Raw genomic sequence first — 22,706 nt, forward strand, 5'->3', positions numbered from 1 at the left:
AAACATCCAACTCAACTAGAAATCACTACTTATGTTGTCCCATGTATACAGCTAACTACCTTTTGAAAGTTTACTCATATCTATTGATGGGACAGCCCATTCTAATTTTAAATAACTCTAATCCTTAGGAAGAATTTTAATATATGAAACCATAAATTAGCTTCTTCTATCTAACTATGATTTCTTGAGAAAAAAAGCTACAATTTAATTCATTATCTGTGCAAAATTTATGAATGATTGAATATTTCTATTTCTGTTATTGTTAGGAGGAAAAATCAAGATTGTCACACTGCCAATTAGAAAAAGAAACAAAAGCCAAGGAAAGCTATGTCGCAGAACAGATTAGCTCTGAATAGCTCAGCCTGGCAGGAGTGTGTGTATCAGGAGGAAGCGATAGTATTCCAGTTACGAAGAATCTGGTAATACATATTCTTCTGTAATTGTTTTTTCCCTATAACCAGTACAGTGAAAGCTATCAGCTTTCATGCTAGGGAACTCATAGAAATAGAAGAGAAATTATAATAATATATGGTAATTTACATATTCACAGTAACTAACATGCACAATATTAAACGCATCTCATAAATTGTGTGATAAGGTCTGTGTGATTACAACACTAAGCTTTATCCTGTAAGCTCAGCCTTTCACTGCTGGAATAATGACCCCAATTAAAGCATAAACTGCTTTCCTGTCTGGCTTTATTTTGAACCAGAAAAAACTATCCCTAACATTTTTCTAGATCTGCTATGAGATATCCTCTATCCAGATAATTTCTAGATATACTAGAGCTTGATAATGGGACCCCTCTCCCAAAAAAACATCTTTCTTTTCCTCAATAAGGTAATTTCCTTGACCTCTGCTTTTGATCCTCTTTAAGCCATGAACATGCCTTGATTACTTTTACTATATACTCTGATTTTTTCATCAATTTTATATAACATACAATAAAATATAAGCCCTCTGAACAAAACTTTCACTTGGATTAAAAATTGAGTATCTTATAAAACCTCCAAACCTAATGAAAATCCCTAAACACATGAAGAGAAGAAATAAACAGGTCACCTCTGTTTCCAGGAATCTTCTCAAGGCTCTTTTCTTCTTGATGCTCTTTCTCCTTGCATAAACTGCGAACGTTAGACCCATGATGACCAGGATAAAGAGCCCTCCAATGACTCCGGCTGCAATTAGAGGAGTTCTGCCAACCAGAATGGAAAAAAAATATTAAGAGAGAAAAGACAGAGGAAGAGCAAAGAGCCGTTGTACATATCCACATATCACAAATCTAGTCAGTTAGATGTAATAAAATTGCTTTAGAGCTATAGCAAAACTTCTATGGTTAAATAGGTAGTTGTTTTTTCAAGTAATAATGCATGCACATACAATTAATCTTGGGATATGAGCAGCCACACATGCAATTTCATAAAAAAATAATATAAAACGTGGTAACAATGAAGAACTAAGGCCAAAATGTTAATATATGAGCATTTTAAATTATTTTAATGTAACTTTTATCTATAAGTGAATGGAAAATACATCTTAATTAGATTGTGGTATTAGGTAATATTATTTTCAACATTTTCTCTAAAATAGGCTTTCTCAACAGTGGCACATTTGGCATTTTGGGCTTGATATTATATTTGTTGTGGGGGACTGGCTTGTGTTTTTTAGGATGGTTAGGAGCATCCTTGGCCTCCACCCACTAGGTGTCAGTAGCACCTCTATCTTCCAGCCATGACACTATCTCTAGACATGGTCACATGTCTACACAAATCACCCCTTGTTGAACCCCACTCCTCCAAAATATGAGGATACCACTAAGAGAGATGTATTGGCAGAAGTGCTATTTCAAACTCTGGCAAAGGCAACTCTGTTGACAGAAGAAAGATAAAAATTGAATCAGAGTTATGATGGCAGGAGTACATATTATTATCAAAAGTGTGTCTAAACATCATTTGGCCATAAAACAGGTTTACAAATTAGGTATTGCATAAAAAGGTGTTAATAGAACCAAAGAGGGATTAGAAAGAGACTGAGTAGAGATTTTTATTACTAACATTGTTGGCTAAGATGTAGTTTTGTTTTGAAATATATTTTTATTGATTTCAGAGAAGAAGGGAGAGAGATAGAGAGAGAGAAATATCAATGATGAAAGAGAATTATTGATTAGCCTCCCCCTGCATGATCCACACTGGGGATGGAGCCTGCAACCTGGGCATGTGCCCTGACTGGGAATTGAACTGTGACCTCCTGGTTCATAGGTCAATGCTCAACTACTGAGCCACGTTGGTTGCAAGATGTAGTTTTAAAGTGGATTTTTATTGTTTTTTAAGATAAAATATAAAAAAATTAATTTAAAAATATTTCTTTAAAAGTAATATTTGTGGTTTTAACTTCTTGTTCTAGAATACAGTAGTAACTAGTAGTATATATGTATTTCTGTATTTCAGAAAATATTTTAAATTTTCAACTCAAGGCATAATTTTTAGTTCAAATGTTCAACATATCCCTGAAAAGCCACTATTCTACAAAAGGGTGTATTTTTGTTTCCTCAGCCCAATTTTTAATTGCAAAGGATTTAAGTATGATTTAGAATAGTGCCCAACATTTTGTTAATTCTAAACTTGCACTAAACTCTAAACTCATCATGTTTATTTTGAAAATAATAAGTGATATGCATTTATAAAAATATATGTCAATATCACTGTAAATGATAAGAAATTATCTATTTGGTATTTTTTTTTCTGTGTGTGTGTGTTAAGAAGGATCACTAAGTATGGACCAGAAATTGGAAATATTGGGTTATGAAACAGTAGGATTACAAGTAGGGAAAAATTGAGACTGTGTGTGTGCGTGTGTGTGTGTGTGTGTGTGTATGTGCACATAGATGCACGTAAAAATATCTGGAATAATATACAATAAGACACTAATCAGTAGTTGTCTCTGAATAGTATCACTATGGTGCTCTTGTTTTGTGTATTGTGGGAATTTTCTAATTTTCTGCAATGTATTTATTTCATTTTTTAAATAAAAGTTTACTAAATTAAAAAAAAAACACAAAAAAATAAATCACTGTCTAAACCAAGCATGTTAAACTCGCGGCCAGCGGGCCACATGCCTTGCATATTTGGGCCGTGTTAGCCTTTGAGTTTGACATGCTTGGTGTAAAAGTTAATTTTTATAATACTGACTTTGTTTTCTTTTCTTTCTTGAATGTTTATTTGGTTATTTTATTTTTTAAAATATATTTTTATTGGTTTTAAATATATTTTTCAGAGAGGAAGGGAGAAGGAGAGAGAGATTAGGAACATCAACGATGAGAGAGAATCATTGATTGGCTGCCTCCCACATGCCCCCTACTGGGGACTGAGCCTGCAACCTGGATATCCCCCTAGGACTAATGCTGGCAATTGCCAACTAAACTATATTTCTGAAAGTATTTCCTCTTATATATGTGAGCGACAAATGTTTATCCGTTCAATTGTTAGACCAATTTAGAGAATCAAAGAGACCTCAAGCTAACAAGTCTTGATACTGTGTGTGTGTGTGTGTGTGTGCATGAATGGTTCATAAATTAAGGTCAGAAAGATGATTTTCTGTACTCTTATATATATTTTTAAAAGATATAATTAGGTAACATTGCTATGGTCCTACACTTTAGCTTCCTTCTGACAAAGTTATAGTGGCCATCAGACAAAAGCACGAGTCTAGCGTAAACCAGAGGTCAATGTATTTCCATCAATGCACTCCATGTGTCTTAATTTGCTCTTGCTATCAGAAAGCAGACAGTTGACCAAAAATGTGTTGCTTCTTTATTTAAAGAAAATTCTTACAATCACTTGTCAACTGAGATAGAAAACATAACTCTGAAAATAACATTTTCAATAGTGTATTAACTATGTAAGCAGTTTAAAAATAGCAGGTTTTTATAGGAGAAACATAAGATTTGACTGACATCAAAGTCAAGGTACTGATGGGTTTTATAAAACATGTAGTGTCACTAACAATTCATTTTCAATGGGAATTAATCTAATAGAAATGAAAATGTCAAAGACTTTCTATCCAGATATAGAAAACATTCATTTCCATAGAGCTAAACCAGAGATTTATTTTGTCCTATACACTACCCTTAAATTCAAATAATTTAAATAGATTAAATATAAAATTTCCATTCTAATAATATTTGTATATTTTTCATGAATATTTCTTTTTACAAGCACTATCTACTTCTATAATATTATGTAAAATAGATCTTATAACCTCCATACTTAATAAGAAATAGACTCTCAATAGTTAATATACCTAGATAAGTTCAAACATAGATGATAATGCTAACATTTTACATCTTAGAATCTCAAGTCCCTTATTTTTTTTAGCTATGTCATGTTGTCTCTCTTTCTACATGATTCAATCGAATTGTTTTTTAAAGTAGCTAAATATGATTCATCAGATTTTTCTTCAATACCTGTATTTGATAGTAGAGAATAAAAATGCACATGTGTTTATTTAGGGGTTCTAATAAACTCTTTGATTTTATATTTACTTACATCTTACTACTATGATTTCCATCAGATTTTTGTTTCATCTGCATTGCTATGTTCAGTGTGTTTTAAATTTAATAAATACTTTATACCCTTATTGGAGTTTGTAAGTGACATTATTCTTTACTTAGATTCATTTCATTTGTTTTCTCAGTTAAGAGGGTGTTTTGGGGGCGGGGGGCTTTAAAAATTGCATTTCCTTTAAGAAAGGCAAGGACAAGCAGTGTCTGTTATCCTACTGACAGTGCCTCTGAGCTGCCACTCGGTTCAGTCTTCCCCAGAGCAGCTTGGATTTGGAACAGGAGGCCTTGAAGCACTAGGAAACACTGAAATTCCACAGAAGACATTTTAAGGGTCACTGCCTAGGGCAAGGAGAGCCGCATTAACAGGATTTTTTTTCCTCCTGCAAATTGTGCTTATTCTGACCCAGAATTCCACCTGCTCTATAAATATGACACACATTTTCCTTTTGAGGAAATGAATGTGATCTGGGTCAGAATCTGATGTAGGCCTCAGTTGACAGTCACAGTATTTGTATGTCTCTGCTTTGATTACAATTTGAGATTCCTCTGTTATGTCTAAAATATGACCAGGATATACATAAGTGCCGAAACATATGACTTTCAGCATACTCTCCCTCTTCCTAAGCAAATTTGAATGTTTCGTGATTTTTCTTCATGTGTTAAAATAAAATGTTTTCAATGATATTCAATATGTAAATGTTACATATTTAAATCAGAGTTTCAAAGCATTTCAGTGGAAATATTATCATCAATATGTAACATCATCTGGGTTCTTTATTTCTAGTCTAGGATTAATAACTGAGAAAAATTTCTAACAGTTTCACAGTAATTTCTTCCTTCTCTTTATAGGCAATATTTACACATATCCATGTTTTTTTGTTTGTTTGTTTACAAGTCATAGGAAAGTATACAACTTGTACATTTGATTTTTGGAGCAATCATTCTATGGTTAAAGACATCATCCTGAGAATATCTATAACTCACCTATGAATTTTACACCTCTGAATTTTTTCCAGGTTAATTGACGTGTAATTGAAAAATAACTGAATTTGTATAAATAAAACAGTGAATCAGAATCTGACCAGAAAGAACTTTTATTTTAAAGGTCCTTTTACTGGTGAAATTCAACTATTTTTACCAACAAAATAAACATAATTTTATATGGTAAAAACATAAAATAAAATAAAAGGTCAATTATTTTGACTTCAGATCAATTTTTGGTGCTCAGATTTTTTTCATGGTTTACATCTATTTAACAGCATCATAAATGTCTACATTAGGAGAGCAGTTTTATCATTGTCTACATAGTTCAAATACATAAATATGTTTAATACCACAAACAAAACATTGCAAACTTTTAATTAAAAATACATTATCTACAAGTACTACTCCATCCTATTATGTACTCATTTCATAGACATGGTAATCTGAAGCAATATGACAAAAGATTAAAAAATTGAGGATAAAGCTCTTAACTTCAGTTGCATTACCTACCAAAATGGTTCAACATGTTCTGGAATTTATTAGCTTCTCATAAAGCAGTAAATATATTTTCATAAACTTTGATTTATGAAAAAAGTGGAGGAGGTTAAATCATTGCAGACACCATTCTTTGTTCTCATATGCTAAATTTTCTTTAACCTCAAAATTGTCATTCATTCTAAGGACTGTAATTTCAGATACCTGTGTTATCAACTGAGATTATATCCTATTGCAAAATGCATCTCTCTATAGCTACCAAAGCATTAAGCCACACATTTGTGCGATGTTTACTGCGCACAATAAATTACATAATACAGATGTAAGCAGTCTCATTTTCTGAGAATTTACAACCCAATTTTAAAAGTAATAGTTTGATTTCTCTTTATATGCAATTCTGTATATAAACATCTTTGAATAGTTTTAAAACAGGAACTTTAGGAGAATATAGGCAGGCTTAGGGAATTTTTAGAATTGGGGTCCATGGAAAAACACAGGGCTACAGACTGGGAGAAGGTACATCTCCAAAACACAAGGAAGCCAGGTGCAGATACATTTCCATATGACAAGGGAGCTGGAAGTAGCCAAAATCGGTCTATATTTACCAAATAAAGAAAGAAGAAAGCCCAGAAGGAATGGAAGGACTATGAGGGAGGAGGGCCTCAGGAATCACTAAAGTAACCAATTCAAAAGGGAATATTAACCAATCAGAGGGGATATCAGGACATAGGAACTGCAGCTTTTATAAACCATGGAAACAGGAAGTCTGTGGGACCCTTTCCCCCTTCTCATGTGAGAGTCCATTCTGTGGGACTCTTTCCCTCTCCCCACATGCGAGTCTTTACTTGTTCTTCAATAAATCTCCACCTTTGCTATACTACCCTCTCTCTGTGGATTCACTCTTTGACTCCAGCGAACAAAGAATCCGGGTTCCAGTCCAAAAATTCCATTTCAGTTTAGTATACTTTTTATACACCCCAATCCTCGCCTTAGAATAAAAACATTTTTTAAATAAAATGCTTTCACCAAATTGTTAAGGAAATGTCATCCCTTAGAAGTATCATTCTTTTCACTCAGATAAGTTTTCTACTTATTTTACCCTGCTGATCGAGGCTCCTTTCCTTCTGAGAGGACCTCCAAGTGGTCACTGAGGAGCGGATAGCCTTTAAGAATTCTTAAGATTTGGAGGAAGTGTGATGGGAGAAGAGTTTCAGAGGCAGGTACAACTGTGGGAGCAGATGCCAGGATTTTAGATATCCATGCAGGCTCACTGAACATTTCTTGCAAGATTAAAGAATGAAGCTACTTTTACTAGGGGTTTTATGCATGTGATGCCAAATAATTCTTCCAACATAATTAATTATGTATGATGAATCTGTGGTGGGTTACATACATCTTGCCCAAGGTCACAAGCATTCTATGTGGATGGGCAAGACTTGAATCTTGGCAGCTTTAGCTCCAAAGACTACTGCTTCCATTAAAATATGATTATAAGCTTATATGAGAAATATTATTCTGGTAGCAAGTTGCAAAGAGAAGCCAGGGAACGAAGATATTTTTAAGAAGACTAGTTAGCTGACTATTTTAATAGTCCTCATCAGTGCCAATGACTTGGGAAGTATAGGGGATGAGGCAGAAAAGCATTACAATAACAGAAATGATTTTTTAAAAAGTATAAACTCACGGTGAGGAGATATAAAAGAGTCATCAAAGATGGCTGAACCCCTCCTGATGCCTGGGTGAGTGGAAGGCTAATAAGGCAATTCATTCACACTGTTATAAACAAACTAGTGGCCTGGTGCATGTAATTTGTGCACAGTGCGGGCAGTGTCCCTCAGCCCGGCCTGCACTCTCTCCAATCTGGGACCACTGACTCCTAACTGCTCACCTGCCTGCCTGCCTGATCGCCCCTAAACACTCCGCCTGCCAGCCTGCTCACCCCCAACTGCCCCCCCTGCTGGCCTGATCACCCCTAACTGTCCCCCCCGCCAGCCTGCTCCCCCCAACTGGCCCTCCCTGCCGGCCTGCTCACCGCCAACTGCCCTCCTCCTTGCCTGATCACCCCTAACTGCTCTGCCTTGGCCCTGCCACCATAGCTTTGTCCGGAAGGACGTCCAGAAGGTCTCCAGGTCTAATTAGCATATTACCCTTTTATTAGTATAGATAAAGGAAACCTCATTTAAACTGGAGTTGGGAAGCCCTGAAGATGGTGCTCTCACACACTGCCATCCAAATCCCAAACAGGAAGACTTACACAGCAGAACAATTTCTCCTTGCCAGGCAAAACACCTTTGCCAATCACTACCTGAGCCTCTTTATTTGGATGCCTCAGGCTTGTGGTGGGATTTATAGCCCAGCCAGTGAGAAACTGCCACACTCAGCCAATGAGAAGCCATTACCACCCTCACTTTTCCAAATCTCCCAGTTTCCTCTTTTCCCCTGTGAAAGCAAACCTTTCTCCTCTGTTCTCCAGACTTGCCTATGGTTTGCCATACTTTTTTTTTGGTCCCAAATTGCTATTCTTCTACTATTCCCAAATTAACCCATCTTGCTGTCAAAATGCCTGCCTTTTCTTTTCTTTTATTTTTTAAGGGCAACAATGGACATAGGGGAATCAGAAGAAAGACAACACCTTGAAGGGTGGGGTTTTTAGTTATTTTGAATATGTAAATTAGAGGCACTGAAGGATATATGGCTATATCATTATAGGTTTTATCTACTTTTAAATGTCTGTGTCCACTTGTTTCTCCTATAATTTTGAAACTTCTTTGCTTATTTTGTTAGTAGCACCGCATTTTTAATAAAGAGAGTTACAGATAACAATGTCATTCCCTTTGAATTTTCCCCCAATCCCCCCTACCCCAGCCCCAATGCTAAAAAAGCAAAAGAGAAAAAGTATAGTTCAAGGGGTTTTTTTTGTTTGTTTGTTTGTTTTTTCTTTATTTCCTTCCCCAGCTTTACCTTTTGTTTTCTGGATGCCCTGTTATTGTATGTGATTTGATTTCTCTCATTAAGGTGCATTCTGTTGCTTCAATCTGTTTTTCTTCATACCTCTTACTGACCTTTTGAGGGCAATCATTTGCAAGCATAACATACTGCTAAGATACACATTCAATACATTATAAATCCCGTTCATACTGTTGTACGTGGAGCTGCTCGCCACCTCAGGTAGCACATGCTGGAGCCAGATGCCTTACTAAACATACATGGATTCCTGTTCATTTTGAGCCCTCATGGCAGCCCCTTTTTGGAGAATGTAAAGTTTGGCATTAAATACTAAAATTTATAAAGAACGTTCTTTAATTTAAAAAGATAAACATATCTATTCTATAAAAGGCTGCTTCCCTTTTTATTTTTATTTTTTTATGATTTGGTAGTTTTCATAGGAACAACCTTATATTCCAGATATAAACTACTAAAGGCTAATAAACAGCCTCAATTTTATTGCCATCGCTGAGACCCAACTCATTACACTTTGCTATCATATTACATGAATATCTCTCCCTAGCACTCTGGGTCTCTCTTATATACTCTCAGACTAATGTTGATTTAGTTATTTGCAATTATTCTCCGTGAGTTCTTATTTCCAGGTAAATTATAAACACTATGAGGTTAGTGACCATTATTTCCAACTTTTTATTGCTCTATACCTCTTAATAACATTCTCTAAGATTCTCAATAATTATCACTAAATAAATCAAATAGCAAATGGGATATTTCGGGTAGTAATTTGTTTAAGAAAATGCAATTACTCTATTTGATGAGATATTTTGGTATTTGGAACAATAGTGAAAATAGCAAAATATCTCCTTTGCATTTATCTTCTAATAGTTGTCTGTAATTGCTCACTTCACTTCCACTCTCTTGATTCTTGAATTAACTCCTATTACATTTTTAATTTCTGTTTCTCCACTACACCAGCTCTTGTCAAAGTCACCAGTGGTTTCCTTATTGTCTGTCAAATTAACAGTCGTTTCTTGGACATACTATTTTGTTTTTTAATCCTCACTAGAGGATATGCTTTCATTGATTGATTGAGAGAGAGAGAGAGAGAGAGAGAGAGAGAGAGAGAGACATTTATTAGTTGTCTACATCCCCCAGCCATGGATCAAACCGGAAACCCAGGTATGTGCCCTAACCAGGAATGAAACCTGTAATCTTTTGGTTCACAGGACGATGCTCCAACCAACTTGAGCCACCCAGCCAGGGCATCTTAGACAATCTTAAACAATCAGGTAGTAACATTTCATAAGAGTGACTACTTTCCCTTTCTCAAAACAGTGTCCTCCTTAATCGTTCCATCAAAGCACTCCCTGCAAGTTTCTCCACTACCTGGTTAGTCCTTTACAGTCCTTTTTGCAGCTTTCTCCTAATCTCCCTGACCTTTAAAGCTAGGAGTTGCCAGGACTTCATCATTGCATTTATTTCCTCTACTTACATTTTCTCTCTAGATATGACATCACCCAACTCTTTATGTAACGATAAGCAGATATGTAGCTTCTGTCCAGACCTGTCTTCTGAATTCATATTCAGGTGCTTTCTTGATGTCTCTACTCAGATATTTACTAGTATATATCATCTTTATTAATTCTAAATAATCTTTAATTCTAACACTCCCTCTCTTCCCCAAAAGTATTGCCTGCTCCATTCTAAGCTCTCCTATTTTGGTAAAGGGCAATTTTATCTTTCTGTTTTCTTCCACATGCTACATCTATTAAAGCTAGCCCAAAATGTATAAACATATAATCAAATACTTGCCTCTTACTAATCCTTTCCTCTTTTTATTTAGGTAAAATCTATTCCTTTGAGGGCAAAAATTTTTCAAATCTATATAATTTACCTCTAACATATCTCATGGCATCTGCTGATTTCTAGTTTAATTTAGCTCAACTAAAAGTTCTAGAATAAAGTTGTCATTTTAAGGGTTTTATTTTCATGAATTATGTTTAAATTTCAAATAACTTTAGAGAGAGAAATAACTATATTTACATATTCAGTGATAAAGTGTAAAATAATGGTGTTTCTATTTTTTAAAGCACAAATATAAGTCCTTTAAAGTGGTGGCGTATCACAGATATCTTTATATTTCTTTGAAGGCAAAGTTATTGTCTCATGAAAAGAAGTACTAAATAATTGTTACATAAATAAATAACCAAATGAATAGTTTCCTTCAATAATTATTTACATACTGTTTATCTTAAATAAACCCTTAAAAGCACATATTTACATCAACAGTTTCTGAACTTCCTATCTATTTTTAAACTTAAAAGCACAATTTTAAATATCTGTAATGAAAGATATTTACAATGGTAAGACTTATTTATTTAATACTTCTCTGAACATGTTTAATATTTGCTTATTCCTGATTTCATGCTAATTGGTAAAGTAATATATTCTTATAAAAGCACTGTACATAATCCTGAAACCAGTTATCATTTTGTTTGCCTGTTGTAGTTTAGTTGATCTCTCACCCCACCACACTGTAACCAAGTCCCTGGTTGACTAAACCAACAGTCATTCCCAATCACCTACTCCCTAACACCTTCTAATTTAGTAATTTTTAAAAAGCTAAGTAACTTCCCCAGTCTCTCTACATCTTGGTGTGAACACATTTCTGACCAATGAGAGGAAAGCAAAAGATGGAGAAAGGAATTCTGGGAAAGGACAGGTACACCTGATGGAGCTTGTCCCTCCACTCTGTCCTTACAGCTACAGTAGCCTTCTTCTACCAAAACAGAAAGATAAGAAAATTCTGGCACAGATGTTAGAATCCAGGAATCAATGGCAGCATTTACTTACTTCTAGCCTTTTGTTATATTAAAAGAACAAAACAGAAAATTGTTTATAGAAGCCAACTACTATCTGGCTTTATTTTACTTTTAGCCATGTAAGGTCCTTGCTGAAATAAGAACTATATCCAGATTTTCCACCTTTTTCTTCTTTTCTTGTATTTAAACTGCCAGATGAATTATCTCAAGATAATCAGATTTATAAAACTAATACATGAAACCAATGGTCATTCCTTTCCAGATAACAGTTAATAACCCTGGTGCATCTATTATTTCTGCTTAATTTTCATACCCTCCTGGTCTTTCATTAGGCTTTACCTACATCATTATTTTTTTAAAAAATATATTTTATTGATTTTTTACAGAGAGGAAGGGAGAGTGATAGAGAGTTAGAAACATTGATGAGAGAGAAACATCGATCAGCTGCCTCCTGCACATCTCCCACTGGGGATGTGCCCACAACCCAGATACATGCCCTTGACTAGAATTGAACCTGGGACCTTCTGGCCGCAGGCCGACGCTCTATCTACTGAGCCAAACCGGTTTTGGCCATCATTCTTGACTGAACACTTTTATTTTTTCGGGGTGGGGGAGGGTGCCCTATACTTTTATAAGTACCACTAAAGAGAAGCTTGGAAAGCTTCCTCCAGGATGTAGTTTCTATATTTTGGAATTCAAATATGTTGTAATGGACAGCATGCTCATTGTTATCTTTTTTCAAATTGTGATAAAATTCAAAAGTAGTAAGATGCTTTCCTAACTTATGAACCTCAAGGAAAGATTATACTAGCAGACCAATAAAAAAGAAACAAGCAAACAACAACAACAAAAGAGTTCTTAATTAGCATTTAACTTGGCTAACATGAATATCTAATTTTTCTAATTTCTGGTTTCATAGTAGGTTGGAAGTAACTGCAGGAAAAAGAGAAAGAGAGAGAGAGAGAGAGAGAGAGATAGAGATAGAGAGAGAGAGAGAGAGAGAGAGAGAGAGAGAGAGAGAGAGAGAGAGGCTGTTCCTGTCTATCTCTTTTAAAATATTCCACAGAGAACTCGGGGACTTTTGGTCATTGCATCTCACTTTAAGTAATAATTTTAACATAGAATAGATTGCTTTATATACTAAGGGGAGGTTGACTATGAACTCACAAAAACACTTTTAAAATCCTATATAATAAAAGCCTAATATGCTAAGTGTCTGGTCATCCGGTTGGCCATTCAATCAATCAAAGTGTAATATGCTAATGATATGCTAAGGTCACTCAACCACTCACTATGATGTGCACTGACCACCATGGGGCAGACACTCTGACCAGTAGGGGTTAGCTTGCTGCTGGGGTCTGGCCGATCAGGACTGAGCAAGCAGGCTGGCCATGCCCTGGTGCCCTCCCGCAGTCCCTCCCCAGCTGGCCAACCTCCCACATCCCTCCCGGCCCCAATCGTGCACCAGTGGGGTCCCTTGGCCTGGCATGCACCCTCTCGCAATCCGAGCTGAGGGATCCCCCCTACCCCTGAGTGCATGAATTTCATGCACCAGGCCTCTAGTAATCCTATATAATAAAGATGGAATATGCAAATTGACCATCACTCTGCCACAAAGATGGCGACACCCACAGCGGAAGCAGGGGTTTCCATAACACAAGATGGTTGCACCCACAGTGGAGGCCAAGTTCCCATAATGAGCCTTAATGAGCAATCAGCAGGGACCAGAGGCTGTGACCCCCTCTGCCCCCATGGGGCTTGACAGGGGACCTCAGGCTGCACCCCTCACCCTGGTGCCAGGTTGGGGGACCTCAGGCTATGCCCCCCACCTGGAAAGGCTTGATGGGTGACCTCAAGGTGCGCCTCCCGTCCCAGTGCTGGGCCAGGGGACCTCAGGCCATGCCTCCTGCCTGGTGGGGCTTGACAGGAGATCTCAGGTCATGTCCCCCATCCAGCAGGGCTTTATGGGGGACCTCAAGGCACACTCCCTGCCCTGGCCCAGGCTGGGGGACCTGAGGCTGTGCCCCCCAACCTGGCACCAGGCCAGGGGACCTGAGGCTGCACCCCCTGCCCGGCGGGGCTTGAAAAAGATGGGACCGACATGGTCTGGATCTAGCCCAATGGGCGGGGGAGGTCGGCTGGGTCTGGGTCTTGCATGATTTTGAGGTGCACGCGGGTGGGTGGGGACTTGACTCTGGGTCCCATGGTGCACCCCAGACTCTGACAGGAGAAAGATTTTTATATACATTTTACTAATTTTCTTTAATCTCTGACACTTCTATTATAGAGAAAGGGCAAATAGCAATATTAAAATATTTCCTCTAATTAATCCCCTTTTAATGTGCATGAATTTTGTGCATGGGGCCACTAGTTTAATAATAAATGGTTAGCAATATAATTCATAAAAACTTAAATAAATGTCCAATCCTTAATTAAAACACATTTCTAATTATGGGAAAAACACATTTTTTACTAAAGTGATTGCTTAGAAGGCATTAGGATTCTGAAGATGTTCTGAATACAGAACTAGAGCCACCAGATAATGTAAACAAAGAAAAAAGTGGAATCTATGTCAATTCAAACATTGAGATAATATAAATAGTTTCAGACAAAATGTCAAGACAACTTTTACACTTTGCTTAAACCATTTAATTTGGATGCAAAAGAAATTATTACTACTACAGTAAAAACAAAATTAAACAAAAACATCTACATGAACCCAACTCTCATCCTAGCTGTAATATTAATTTTTCAATATGTTTTTTGCCTATTATTTTTCTATTATTGAAGTTAGTTATATTATTTATATTAGGCTACATTTAATGGTATGAATTGCTTTGGACATCCAGGATATAATATTTTAAAATCTCTTTGTTTTGTATAGGATCATTCGGTAAATAATCTAAAAGTATTAAGGAATCTCTCAATAGGGGATTGGTAGTACATCAACAGAAAATAAATGCAACATTTAAAAAAAAAAGTTATAGTGATCCAGAAGGCTGTCCAGAATGTACTATTCAGTGAGTAAAGAAAGTTGCTGATAATGTGTGGAATATGTTTCCATATCTTTTCCATAAACAAAATCCTTTATTATTGTATAATATATTAGTATACAGATATATGGGTGGAAGGAAAAACAAACATATAAACACATGCACCTACGTTTAAAACACTACGTACGTATTACTTTTATAATTTTAAATTTTATGTTAAAATATATTAAAGAAAACAATCTTTAAAAAAAGGGAAAAATACCTAAATTATGGCTGGTGAGCTTTACCCGTCAGGGTGATAAATTCTACCTTTACTTGCTTTAGGTTTAAAAAGGAGGTGTATAGCACTAATTGCTAAGATAGTAATCATTGCTTGAGGATAAATTTAGTTACACCAATACAATCAGAAGCCAAAGATATTTCATTTGTGAGGTATTCTTCATCATAATTCCTTACTTAAGGGTATTTCCAAAAAAATATTGAAAAAATATTTCAGTATGAGTTCCCAATATACTGTTATTCTGTTCCTGCACAATTACACAATTGTTGGTGTTTGTAGTAATGGTGTAATTTGGAATCATTCTTATATATTAGCATTTGCAATTATCATTACAGGTATTGAAATCTGTTAATTTCTCATAATGCATTCAGGATGCTGTTAAATACTGATTAAATATTTAATGATCTTCTAATTTAATGAGTCCAGAATCACTGATAGCAAATCATAACCTGTCATTTTCCATGCAAAAATAAAATATGTTGACCTTCAGTTCAATATGTGTAAAGTAACACATTGAGAATTATTGATGATTTATGAATTAGTGACCGAATATTTTAAATGTGAAAATTAGCACAATTTCTATTGGAATTTATTATTCAAGACCATCACCTCTTTAACACATGCAGAGACACCAAAACCGTCCTTCCTTTTGGCAAGATAACTTCATCTACAATTTCAGAGAGAATGTAGAACATTCAAAAGAAACTCCCTCAGCTTTTGTCAATTCATCTCCTTTCTGTATCCTCTACTTATTCTCTCCTGATGACTGGGTGATGGGCTTTTTTTTAATCTCCAAATCTAATCTTTGCACATTTCCTTTGGCTCCTAATATAGATTTTTTGTTTTTTTTAGGAGACTACCACAATTGATGACCTCTTTTCTCCCCGGTATCTCCCACCTTTCACTCTCTAAAGATCTTCCAAATGAGACTCAAATTTCATACATCTTTCAAATGTCTTTCTTTTGATATAATTTACTCTCCAACTATTTCCCTATCTGACTCCTTTTCTTCATATGCAATTTTCTCAAAATATATCAACACTTGACTCTCTGTATTTCCTACTCATTTTTAATTCATATCTGCAGATAGAAAGACTTCCAAATCTGTATATTAAAATTCCCATTTAACATCACTTGGATTTGTTAAAATCACCACAAATTCAACACATCAATTCATAATGAGCTTAGTACCCACCTATTGTGCCAAATCTCAGTTAATATTAACAATATCTATCCGATTTTAAAAGCTAGAAGCCCAGGAGTAGTTATTAACCATTTCTTCTCTTAATTATGTCAAATACAGCTAATCGTTAAGCTCAGGAATGAATGTTAAATTCTAAATATTTGTTACATCTTCCCACTTCTCTCCATCTCCATTCAACTTTCTGGTTTACCAATTCCCTACTTATTCATTTCCAATACTTTCAGCCACCCACTTCAATTCATTATCCCAAATACAGGATATCCCCAAAAATCTATACACACCATAACAGCTGATAGCTCAATTTTGAAAATGAAATGTATTTTAATAAACACTGCCTTTATAATTATTCAAAGTGTGTGTAGACATTTTTGGGACAGCCAATATTTATATTCCCAGTAACTCTACCTCCTTTAGAACCTTTAGTTCAAGTGCCCTATTCTAAGACCAGCAGTTCTGTTCCTTTGAGTTCACCTGCTGTAGTATCTCCCTTAAAAAAGAATATGGTATTTTTAATTGCATCAATCATGGGAAGAATATTTCTTAGCATAAATAACTTTTCACCTTATCAAACACAAAGAACAAAATGATGCATAATCTAGGATTCATACTCTACCACCTGAACTCATTACTACTCTCAATCAATTTCGCCCCATCTCATAAATCCTACAGGTAAGAACAGTGGAGTAAAATTATCAACAATCAGTTAGAATCATCAGGTCTTATGGAAGTGGTTCTCATACATAACACAGTAATTTTACCACATTTTTCCAGAATTTATAAATGAGTGACACTTTAGAAAAGATAAAAAACTGAGCCTATTTACTCATAAATGTTTTAGATTAGTCACGGAAATATTAAGGATATATATATTTACATTATGTTCTAATATACAGGAGTATACGCTTAGATCATGGGAGGTATCGCCAGATGTATTATTAGACAAAAAGATGTCATGTGGAAAAAAGCAAAATACTAGACATTGGAGGAAGGCTCAATAGGTAAAATAACTTTAGGGCTAGGAGAAAGACAAAGGGTGACATTGTTTAAGGAGACTATAAAATATTCAGTCATCCTCATCATAGCAATAGCTCTTAACTGTTCTTCTAGTTGGGAACCAGACTGGTAGAAAGAAAAATATGTGGTCTTTAGAATCAGACACACCTGAACTCAGATCTTTGTTCTGCCACATCCTATATAATAAAAGCCTAATATGCTAAGTGTCCAGTCGACTGGTCAGCCGTTCAACCAATTCAAGCGTAATATGCTAATGAAGGCTGCTCAACTAACTGCTCACTATGACATGCACTGACCAGCAGGGGGCAGATGCTCCCACCAGTAGGTTAGTTTGCTGCTGAGGTCGGCTGATCAGGAACTGAATGAGATGGGCTGGACACACCTTGGAGCTGTCCCTTGCCCCCACCACCACCCCCCAGCTGGCCAACCTCCTGCATCCCTCCCTGATCCTAATCGTGCACTGGTGGGGTCCCTCAGCCAGGCCTGTGCCCTCTCGCAATCCAGGACCCCTCGAGGGATGTCAGAGAGCTGGTTTTGGCCCGATCCCACACGCCAGGCAGAGGGACTCCACTGGTGCACAAATTCGTGCACCGGGCCTCTAGTACTAGCTAAGTGATTATTATAAATTGCTTAATTACTCTGAACCTGTCTCCCCATTAGTAAAATGGTAATGGTGATGAGTATTTTCATATATTTTTTCATAAAAATTAAGTATAATTTAGTGCAACTGAAATATATGAGGATATTTTTTAAAGAATGGTGAAAATAAGCTTCTAAATCTGAGAGTGTTTTGGAAAAATGTTGAGATTTTCCCACTGGTTCTTTATTTCTTGGTTTAGAATAATTTAGCTATCCATTCTGGGATCTGAAGCTGGGATCTGAACTCTAGAATTTGGGATCTAGAATTTCAAAGAAAAAAAGTAGCTTTGGGTGTAGATTTTGCTTTGTTCATTTATAAAAAGACTTTATTTTCCCCCTCTACAAGTAAACTTTTTATGGAAAGAGATTTTTGGATTGTTGTTTATTTTTACTCTACTAAAAGTAACTATAATTATTCTATAAATGACTTAAGCATATGGAATTCTTTACTCTGAGCAGAGTAGCAGAATACCATAAAAATTGCAATGGCTACAAGCATTTGGAGTTTATTAGAGGTGTATTTCGCTTCCCTTATTATTCATTCTTTAGTACTGAGTTAGTGTAAAATTACAATGAAATTATATCACTTTGGTTTTGAAGGTGGATGGTAGCAGAGAATGAGATCACTGAAATTTCTTTGGTAAATCAGAGTGCTCTCTGTTAATTAGCTCCTGCCTACATGCATAGTATGTAAAAATAATTGTATGTTTATGAAAGAATGATTACTTAGGAAATGTGCTGTGGTAATAAGAAAAAAGCATGAAGAGAGCAATTTGAGTTAATATGTACACATGATTTTATGTAATCACATCACAGAAGGGGTCCCAGTTAATTAGATTCCTTTAGATATACAGAAAATACGAAAAACAAAGGTACTTAGGTCTAATACAATGTATGCTTAAGATATATGGGGAAATAATTTTGATTCTTTTATGAATATAAATATATATAACTATATATATAACTATATATATAACTATATATATAACTATATATATATATAACTATATATATAACTATATATATATATATAAACTTTGACCTATATTTAAGAAATTTTTCTGTATAGTGTTTTTTTATGACATAAAAACTGAAACAATATTTTAATAGAAATATTGGCTACAAAACACAATTTAAAGAGAGTCTGTACAATATAATTCTAAATCTTTAACTAATTTTTAATTTAAAGTGTAGACAAAACCAGAAATTCTAAAAGCAGACTCAAATTATCATATTTTAGTATTCTCTTGTGAAAAATCCATGTGGACATATAAATGTACGGGTACAGACAATGAGTTTAGGCAAACAGATATTTTTCCTTGGCTGAGTCTGACTCATTCCATCTGTCACCTATTAAAGATGCAAAATTAACACCCTTCTGTGAATATGCAAAAGCATTGCCTCCACCATTCTTGTGTGTAAATCTGTTGCCAAAATATCATTCATAGGGAAAAGGCCTACTACCTCTCTATCCAGATATGACATTCTAGAATCAAAATCTGAGACCTCCAAGGTGGGGAAGCAAAAAAAAAAAAAAAGTATTGTAATCTATATTTACATTAAATTTGTATTTCATACTCTTAAATATCTATCATCAATTCTATTTACGTAATTGCAAAGATGTGTGTAATGAAAATATTTTCACTAGAAAGAGTATTCAAGTTCCATGATGACCACTCTAGAGCAATGCTACTTAACAGAGACATAATGCAAACCAGTATGTTATTTAATATATTCTAGTAAACATATTTTAAAAAGGTAAACTTTATGAACATAAAATGTTATTTAACCCAATATATCCACAATTTTGACATGTAAGCATGACATGAATAAATTTAGGCCTTAATGAAATAAGAGATGAAGATTATAAAAATATTTGGATATATATTCAACAAAAGTTGAATGAGATATTTTGTATTCCCTTTTTCATACTATGTCTTCAAAATCCAGAGTACCTTTTACAATTACAGCACCCGTCAATTTGCTTTAACGGAGATAAAGTGCCCAGTGGTCACATATGGCCAATGGTCACCACACTGAACAGAGCAGGTTAGGAGCACTCGTGGGGAAGACTCACTACACTGATAAATACATAGAAAGGCCACAAGTTTGGTATTAACACTGGGGCAGTTTTTTCCTACTTGTCTCTTTATAGCTTACTGCTCACAAGTAACTGCTTACTGAACACCTTAAGTCAATGTGTATATTGCGACCTTACCTTATATGGTTATATAAAACAAAGGACTCCTGCCTGTCCGGTTTGCTCAGTGGATAGAGCATTGGCCCACAAACTGAAGGGTCCCGGGATTGATTCCACTCAAGCACATGTACCTGGGTTGCAGGCTCAGTCCCCAGTGGGGGCATGCAGGAGACAGCAGATCAATGGTTCTCTCTCATCGTTGATATCACTATAAGGACCACTTATACAACTTTGTGCTACTAAATACTTTCATTTAAAGTAACTATTTTAACTGTATGAAGAGTAATTAACAACTGAGTTATTTTACTCTTGCCTTATAATTCTTTGATAATTTTGTATTTTATGAGTGCTGAAAGTGTAAAACACAACGCAGCTGAAAAGAAGAAACTCACATCTTTCTTTACCTCTGCAAACTCTAATTCAAAAGTAAATTTAAGCCCTGACCGGTTTGGCTCAGTGGATAGAGCGTCAGCCTGCGGACTGAGAGGTCCCAGGTTCGATTCCGGTCAAGGGCATGTACCTTGGTTGCAGGCACAACCCCAGTGGGGGGTGTGCAGGAGGCTGCTGATCGATGTTTCTCTCTCATCGATGTTTCTAACTCTCTATCCCTCTCCCTTCCTCTCTGTAAAAAATCAATAAAATATATATTTTAAAAAAAAAGTAAATTTAATATACAGAATGTGGTGGGATGAAGATAGACTTATAATAAAAAGCCTGTGTGCTTTTATTTATTGGAGTTAGGGATCATAACACAACTGCCACTCATCTTGGCTAACCATCTATAGGCCATTTTGGCCATTCGATTTGGACATAAGTTATGAGGCCAAAACAAACAAAGGAAAAAGATTATGCCATTCTTGAAAGTGGTGCCAGGAATATCACATAGTCTCTCTCATATATCACACAAGGGTCACGCTGCTAAAAGATAAACTGTTACGTGACCTCTTAGGTAATAACCACTCTACCATAAAGTAAAAATGTGACAAACGCATTAAAATGCGACAGGAATATAAAACGTTTCAAATACCTGCCCATGTGAGATTTAGAGAGTTAAACTGAATTCAGTGACCTCTATCATATTGTGAAACATCTAGATTAATTAACTTGGAGCTGATAAGCCAGATAAAAATACTTGAATGTATACCTAGTAGTTTTCATAATTTCTGTCATGAATTCAAAAAAAATATTAGTTTAAATGTTGGATTGCTAACAAAGAACAGTTTACCAATAGAGCCTTTGCCTGTTAAGATGAATAAATTTAGGCTCTAGTGAAATAAGAGATGAAGTTTATAAAAACCTTTGGGTATATATTCGACAAAGAAACTAAATTAGAATAGAATCTAATGTTTTGGTTTTTTTCTAAATGCTTTGATCTATTAGAATCTATATAAAGAGAGCATTGTACAAGCTACAATAGATAGCACCTAAAAATAATAAAAAGAACTTGTTGAACATATTTCTTCATAAGATTCTTGATGGAAAAGGAAGCACATCCAATATAAATTCTATTTCTCAGGCATACAATTCAGAGGAGGAAAGCATGGAGAAGCTCTAACATATCAAGTATTATTTAATTGCAAGTAGTATATTCTAGGAGGCTACATGTAAAGAAACAGCCACATTCTATTCTATACTATCCAATCTTTCTGGAAGAAATGCCAGCAGCAGCCTGGAAAGTAAATGGAGTGTGGATAACCAATTCACAAATTGCAAGCTTGGGAAAGAATAACACTGCTTAGAAAATGAAAGTCAATCAAGGTTGGAAACATTTCACCTGTTTTCATTTAAATCTTCAATCTTTTTTCCTGCTGGTTTAAGAAACAGCATACAGCATGGAGGGGCAGGAGGGAGTATGAACTCAGTATTTGAAAACAGCCACATTGACATGCTCAGGAAATTTCCGGTGACTAAAATTTTTATTTGACTAAGAAGAAAACCAGGCATTTGGATACTCTCCCAGTCACAACATCGTTTAGAAAACTTAAAGTTATTGTTTTCTATCATGTTTTTTTTTGCCCTGCCTATATATAAGATCCACTTTAATTAATTAAGACAAAAGCTTAAAAAAACATCATGAATTTATAAAAAGGTAAATTACCTGAAATATTACTTGATTAGTCCCCTGCTTTCAATTAAATGTATATATACCCACCCCATTTCAGAGCAGCAAGCATTTACTGCAATATAAAGACCTGAAATGGGGAAGGTTGTTAATTTCATTTTTCATTCAACCTGCACCAAAATTCCCCACAGTCAGAAACACTCTTCCAAAGTGTACAATCTAAACCTTTCCTGTAAATTCAAAACTGCCTTATAAATAGCCTCTGACAAGTCAATGGAATCAAAGAACAGAGTCACATTGCTTTAAATTTAAGTCTAAACCAAGTATTACATTTTAAGACAGGTATTAATTAAATATATCCACAGTTTTCTAAAAGGAACAGTTGGCCCCCTATTATGAATTCTTTGAAATCATTATATTTAAAAGTCTCATAGAAAATTGAAATGCTTAAAACCTGAGAAATTTAACATGTCAATTCTGTAGCAACTAAACTATTGAATTAATGC

At 35.3% G+C, this 22,706-nt stretch overlaps 1 protein-coding gene across 1 annotated transcript in view; it reads right to left on the bottom strand.

Moving 5' to 3' along the window:
* Positions 1 to 22,706, bottom strand: part of ERBB4 (erb-b2 receptor tyrosine kinase 4) — a 922,327-nt gene that overhangs the window by 208,426 nt on the left and 691,195 nt on the right. Inside the window, exon 17 of the mRNA XM_059703027.1 lies at positions 1,063 to 1,195. Within this exon, the coding sequence (XP_059559010.1) occupies positions 1,063 to 1,195 (133 nt within the window). The remainder of the gene's footprint in view (positions 1 to 1,062; positions 1,196 to 22,706) is intronic.

The sequence above is a fragment of the Myotis daubentonii genome, chromosome 7 (genome assembly GCF_963259705.1).
Source record: "Myotis daubentonii chromosome 7, mMyoDau2.1, whole genome shotgun sequence".
NCBI classification, from domain to species: domain Eukaryota; kingdom Metazoa; phylum Chordata; class Mammalia; order Chiroptera; family Vespertilionidae; genus Myotis; species Myotis daubentonii.